General features: G+C 38.1%; 1 protein-coding gene across 1 annotated transcript in view; it reads right to left on the bottom strand.

Annotated features, from left to right (window-relative positions):
* Positions 1 to 5956: 5956 nt before the first annotated feature.
* The window catches only part of LOC149181618 (cation/H(+) antiporter 19-like), an 84806-nt gene continuing 83312 nt past the window's right edge, over positions 5957 to 7450 (bottom strand). The window contains exon 3 of the mRNA XM_089414268.1: positions 5957 to 7219. Within this exon, the coding sequence (XP_089270394.1) occupies positions 5957 to 7219 (1263 nt within the window). The remainder of the gene's footprint in view (positions 7220 to 7450) is intronic.

The following is a 7450-nucleotide window of genomic DNA, read 5'->3' as shown; positions in this document are numbered from 1 at the left end:
TCATCATGATCACACTTGAATGAGCTTAGGGTTAGATTCTATAATTGGTAAAAATATCCCTCAAGTACTTAGCAGGAGGCCAAGTTCTATGTATATGTGTAACCATATATTATTGTCAGATTTCAGGTGTACCTTACATTACAGAGAAGAAATAGCAACTCTGCCATTACAACTAGCTATTTCAAGTAAGATATCATACTCAGATTTGAGGTAAAACCCGTGTAAAGATGCATGATAGGGTGGCACAGAGTAGGGAATAATTCTAATCAAAGGAAACATTCCCATTGTCATACAATGAACTGATATGTTGCCAATACTATGCAAAATTTTCTTTAGTACAAGCATGGTAAGGAAAATGCATAAAACAAGTGAGAACAATCAGATTGCTATGGGGCTGGCCTCTATGCTGCCCCTAGCATCTACAAAATACATACAACATCCTCTATACCAGGTATATGAGAACTTTTGGCAACTCTCTAACCAAAGAATCAATCAAAAGGAGTGTCATCCACATTTCTTACTAAGAAGCAACCACCACTGGCTCCTATTAGAAGAAGACAGTCCCACTGGCTGAACATACTCCCTCAACTCATACACATATAGCAAGTTGGTGAGAGTCAGATTGTTGAATGGTCTCTTTGACAACAGTCACGGGTGCAACGCATTGAGAAGCTAATTACACAGTCATGGGTGCAACGCATTGAGATGCTACTTACACATATATGCAGATATAGATATCAGGGTCTAAATAGTGGAGACATGTAGAGCCAGAATACTGAGCCCCCTGTAATGAAGATTTTACCGTGTGACGAAGAGTTTACCATTTTGAGGGCTCATGTTTACCATGCCTTATCCTTCAATTATTTCCTTAATAAATACTGATTAGTGACAATAAACTGATGGGTCTCTTCTACTGAGCATGCATTTGCTCTTGAAAATAGAACAAAATCATGCCCGAAATACCAAAATATCTTGGATAAGCAAGCTGAAATACTGAGTAGTGACAATAAACTGATAGGTCTCTTCTACTGAGCATGAATTTGCTCTTGAAAATAGAGCAAAATCATGCTCGAAAATACCAAAATATTTTGGATAAGTGCCATATCCTAACCATTTAATATGCTATAATCATTCATCAAAACATCCCTTGAAATCTTGGAAAAGTAAACTGAAAACAACTCTACAAAAGGTACCATTTCCCAGCCATGCAATCATTCATCATGATTACACTTGAATGAGCTTAGGGTTAGATTCTATAATTGGTAAAAATTTCCCTCAAGTACTTAGCACGAGGCCATGTTCTACGTATATGTGTAACCATATATCATTGTCAGATTTCAGGTGTACCTTACATTACAGAGCAGAAATAGCAACTCTGCGATTACAACCAGCTATTTCAAGTAAGATATCATACTCAAATTTGAGGTAAAACCCATGTAAAGATGCATGACAGGGTAGCACAGAGTAGGGAATAATTCTAATCAAAGGAAACATTCCCATTGCCATACAATAAACTGATATGTTGCCAATACTATGCACAGTTTTCTTTAGTACAAGCGTGGTGAGGCAAATGCAGAAAACAAGTGAGAACAATCAGATTGCTATGGGGTTGGTCTGTATGCTGCCCCTAGCATCTACAAAATACATACGACATCCTCTATACCAGGTATATGAGAAATTTAAGAATGATTGAGTAGAAAACAACTGAAATCACTCCAGATTCCCACTGCCAAATGCATTGGAATGAGGTGCCTACATTAAATGTACTTATGCATGGAAAAGTACTCATAATAGACAAAGGATCATGGGATTGCTATGTTGAGATCTGTATGAACCCTACAAATTTGGCATTATCTTTTTTTTTTTTCTACAATTGAGAATCTTGGGCATTCTAAAGAGGATAAGTAGGAATTATAGAATTCAGAAATAGTCCATAAATACAACCATGAAGGCCATTATTAAAATAAGGACAATTAAGAATTGTTTGTTGCTTCATTAACATCGTATTTTCATAGTCGTATTTCTGCAATATTCATATTTCTTTCCAAAACATTAATTGACCACTCAATGCTAATTAAATGCGGTTGCATGTATCAATGACTGAATTCTAATTGTTGTTGTTGGTCGTGAGTGAGTCAATCACACCATGTAACATCCAAAAACAGACCAAATGGAGGCCATACTATAGCATTTCCATGACCCTTTTGTATTATAACATTAGTAGACAAATAACTATTTCAATAAGATGTACATGCCACCTCTTCAATAAGTTAAAGATGTACTACATGCAATCACCTTTTGTTAGATGCAGCTTGCTGGTTGCTCTTTGTGTAAGATGCACTTTGATATTACTGTTTTGGTAGTATTGGGGATGTTGGTTGCAAGGCCAGTGTTAAGGTTTAGATATAAGATATGCTATTTTATCTTTAGCTTTTGGAAATGCTACCAATGACCTAATGCCATGCCAGAATTCTTCTTAATAATTCCTAATGTCAACGGTGTGCAATTGCATCTCTAATGGTGCATTATGAGATCATTGTGTCCACTTCATGCAATCACAATGGATCGATATCTCTCCTCTTGATACAGAGATCTTTCCTCTTTATTGAGAAAGCACTTAGATTTTATTTAAGACGATGAAAAGAACCACTAAGTTAACGATGACCAATGTTCTCTACTATTAGAAAATAGGAGGTTTCTCTATAGATAGGACCAGGAGAACTCATATAGAGGACTCTGAGACCCCATCATAGCCCACCTCTCCACGAAATCCATGGACCATTCACAGTTTCTCATAAGAAAAACTCCGCATTGATTCCCAACCAGCTCCTTTTCTTATAAACATTTTCCTCCCATCCATGGAATATGAAATTGAAGTCCTTGTACTTCTCCAATGGGTGCTCAACTTCAATGTTTGTGATCACAGCATCTGAGTACATCCACCATATCCATATCCATATCAAAGGAATTTTGGCCCAGAAAGTGTACATTTTCTGATTAAGGAGGATTGTGTTGTAAAACATGTCCAAGCCATGGATCCTGCAGTAATCCTGCTTGTTCTTGAAGCACCTCAGAAGCAGATGATCCCCAATTGGGTTCTTGCAGGAATGAGGCTATGAGCCTGTCAAGACCAAGATATGAGGTCTCCCTCCTTCTATATAGTTCTTTATATGAGGATGGGTCTTCAACCATTTTTGTCTCTTGAGGTCCCAGTTTTTCACAATGCTTCCCACAATGTAACTAAAGTCAGAATCAGCATAGAAATTATCACAACTTTTCTCCCACTCATCCATTGACCGATACAAGGATTCCTCTTGTTTGCCATTCCTTTCATGTTCATTGCTCTGATTCTGTTGAACTCACATTTTGATTTTCTTGAGTACCAGCAGTCACATTGGTATCATCAAACCCCTGGATCCTGAAATTGCATTATACTGAAGATTGTTGTGCTTCAATTGTGATAGCTCTATAAGCAATTCCATAAGAGAAAATTCTCCATAAAATCCAACAAAGACCAGAGCAACAATGACCAGTGCGCAAAACACGAAAAAATCACAAAGTTTCTTTTTCATCACATTTACAGGGAAAGAAATGAATAAGTTGATGGTCTCTCTAACATGGGTTTGAAGCTGGACCTGGGTAGATGCCATATCCAAGAACGCAAGGAAGATCAGATTTTTGAGGATTTTCATTCATCTTTTTTCAGATCTGGGTTCATAACTTTAAAGTTACTATCATGCTTTTTGTATGTTGCTTAAGAGCCCTAAGACAAGGATTTGTTTGAAGGCTTTTTCTTTAGCTCTATGTAGAAGAGGTTATGAGCTCTATCTAGGACAGCATTAAGCTACACATGGACCTATCCACATGTTTATGCTTCCTGGTTGATCCTAAAAGTGGTTCCATTGCATTCCTACTTGGAGGAGTTTCAGGACATGCTAGCCTATTTTCCACAGTAAAATATGTCTGTCTGCAGGGTATTAAATATTGATCCTTACCTCGAACGTTATTTATGTAGTAGGTTGCACTGAAATAATGGTATACTGCCATGGCCCATATGTATTTCTAGTTGTGTTTCTTTTCTTGAAGCTCGCTCGTGGCAGGGAATTGCTGCCATGCAGCTTCTCTTGTTAATCAATAAATGATTGTAGTACTTCAACCATAATAATCCGTTCCGTTGCCATTATCATTCTCAACTGTGTAAGACATGGTCGTTTATACGGAGGATTTGATTAATAAATTGGAATCCGGGAAATTTCTTCTTTCCCACATCAATGAAATATAACTTTTATGACAGCAAATGCCTAAGTTTGCACGAACATCACATACTATGGTAGAATACAAACACCATTAGTTACAATGCATAGAAGCTCTATTGATATTAGTATTGGACATTAAGTTATTGTATAGTAGAATAGTTTATAAATCACAATGCATACTTTCTGTGTTATCTATCTTAGGACAATGTCAACTATTTACCTATCTATCTATTCTTTTGAATTAATGATACCATAAAAAAATTCGTCCAAAAATAGGCAAGTTGTACGTTTAGCATTCCTTTCGTCAACATATGCATACAAATCTGAAATTGTTTTTTCTTTTCCTGTTTTTGGTAAGTTGGGTGCCTGAAATATCATAACAGTACACAAAATAAATGTTTTCCTGTACCTAGTCGTTTGCTGTTTTTTTTTATGACTCAAAAACTTGGAACCATGTCACAAAACCTATCAAATACCAAATATAGCTATCATATAGTTTTAGCTTACTACTTAGGGTGGCTTATACTAATTCTAACCTGATAACAAGATTGTAAATATAACTAAAATCAGACTGAAAACAGAAATTGTCCATCAGATAAGCAGTGGGGGAGTCCACCTAGATAGTTTTAGGCCGACCAACATCATGTGAGTCTGAAAATACAAGGTTATACAATTTTTCTCAGTTTCTTTACCAGAACCGTGATCTTACAATCCAGTTTCCCATGCTGAAATTGTATTATTCCAAATTTTGAAATGAATCTTAACCACAAACTGACCCATGTATTCATGCATGCCATCACAATATGTAGATAGTTCAAATAAATAATACTATATTTACATCTTTTTTTACTGATAGCACAGAATCCAAGAGAAAGCCAACAAGTACATAGGATGAAAATTTCAGAATCAAGAGCAAGAAGAAAATATATTCAGATGGTAGAAAACTCCATCAGAATATGTAAAATATTCATCCATCACTGTCTGAGAAGCAGCAAGGGCTTTCTTTCTAAGTTAGGTAAGAATGCTTGGTCTTTACCATCAAAATTAATCCTGTTGAGGTGGGTTTAAAAGTATCAACCACGATTGCTGGAAGTGGGAATGTTGCATGATGCAGCACTGCTGAATGTATATGTTTCACAGCATTGCCGCCAGCAGATCCTTCAGTAGAGCACCATCTTTTCCCAGTATGATCCTTGAGGTCAACAGCTAACTTGGGACCTGCAAAGTAGGCTTACTATATATCAGAAGTAGACAGTGGAAACCATGCTCATTCGATATTGAGAAAGCCATAAATCAGAGCAATACCCCTACTTATATACCCTCTTGTATAGCCTAGCTGAGGGGATACCACCGTATTAATTCATGTCTAGTAGTTAGCAAGGTTACGCCCAGTTATTAGTCAGCTGTTAGCAGAACGATTGGTTATTTTATGGATCTTCTTGAAAATGTCTTTAATAGTTCGTGTTTAATTATGTTAGAGTGATAGGTTCATTGGGTTAGAGAGGAACTACGTGAAACTTTTAAGACGCTATCTTAGAGATGGATCCACCGAGATATTGTAAAAGACCAATTGAAAATAATAAAGTCAAGAGTATTTTTTGAGACATTGTTATCTATGGAAATAGTCAAGAAGATAAACAAAAGTGAAAGTTATCAAGCCTAAGGGATCATACCTTGTCATGTGAGGAGACTCAGGCAAATTAAATGCTGACAGCGCTTGTCGAGTCAACGTTTTTTGAGAAGGGCGCTTCATCAGTATGAATATCATCATGTTGCTGAATCACTAATATTGATGCACCGATTGGAACAGTTGGTGAGGCCAGCAAATCCCCAATTGGACCTAGTTCTAGATAGTCCGCAGTTTGATCCGCCAAGTCTGCCACTAGCGGGCATGGAAAATGCCCCATTCCCGCCAAAAACAGGTCATACTTGTTGTTCTTTGCAATTTCCAGAATTGAATGCACCGTGTTGCTGATCACCTGCTCTTCATACACAATGGGTTTCCTCGCATCACTACCATCAGATGAGTGGGTTTTCTTCGTGATAGGGACTAAGGCATCTTCATCCAGAATACTCTCATGCTCTCTTTTCATTTTTGCAGTGGATAATTTGTACTGTTGTTCTGTCTTACGCTCATGGGCGGGCAGAGGAGTAAAGTTGACGAGAGAGTGGTTGAATTCTGTTCCAGGCAGGAACCTTATGACTGTGAGCGCAATGCTTGGATGCTCTGCCATTCTTCTTCCAAACACCAAAGCCTCATGATCATCTGGACCTCTAAAGAAGAGAACCGCAATGTTATGGTCTACATTGGAAGGCGCCAACTGGGACTGACCCTCGAGGCCCCTATCCACCAGGATGCCTACTGAGCAGGGTGAGTTCCTTAATATCTTCTCGTTCACCGTCCTGAATCCTAGGTTCACAGACTCCAGGACACCATCAACACGCTGGTATTTGTGGAAAGGGAGGACGATCATGGCGGCCCGTTTCTGGTCCGCAATTTTGCAGCTATCCTCATGCATGTCACGAAATTGAGAGATTGCTATCATGGGTCTGACCGCCACTTTTCTGAGCTGTCCATACGCCTTGAATGCAACCACAATCTGGTCTTCTTCTGATCGGTTGTGGTTCCAAAACGGGAGACCATTTTTCCTTGCCTTGTGAACCATCATGATGGCAAAAGACCCTTCGGAAAACTCCACTGGGTGCATAATGTAGAGGTGCAAGGCATATTTTCCAACCCCTCTGGAGGCCTCTATTAGGTTTATCATGGCTAGGATGTTCCTCGAACCATGTACACAGGCTACAATTCTCAACTCATCTGGTTTATCTCTTTGTATCTTTATGTGCTTGTATGGGACTTGTTTCCATGCTGGTTTGTATATGGCCATTACTATTGGGATCATGATGAATGTCGTGACCAGATCCATCAATACAAGGATTGCAAATGTTTTTTCATTCAGCACCTGTTAAAATAAAACAAACAAGGAAATGATACTCTTGTCCAAAAGATATGGAAATCATGGATCAAATATATTGCTCTGTTAAAGAAATACATGATAGGCAACTAATACGCAATTCATTCATCGCAGAATCTAAAAGTAAAATAAGCTCCAAAAGATAACCTCAGGGATCATGCTGGGAAAAGATGGTGCTCTGTATGTCTATGCCCATAATACTGGAAAAACTAGTAATAA

The sequence above is a fragment of the Pinus tabuliformis genome, chromosome 3_2, assembly GCF_031772625.1.
Source record: "Pinus tabuliformis cultivar Carrire ecotype Pingquan chromosome 3_2, CPIR1, whole genome shotgun sequence".
Classification (NCBI taxonomy): domain Eukaryota; kingdom Viridiplantae; phylum Streptophyta; class Pinopsida; order Pinales; family Pinaceae; genus Pinus; species Pinus tabuliformis.
The sequence above is the reverse complement of the archived record's forward strand: the minus strand, read 5'-3'. Positions and strand labels throughout refer to the sequence as shown.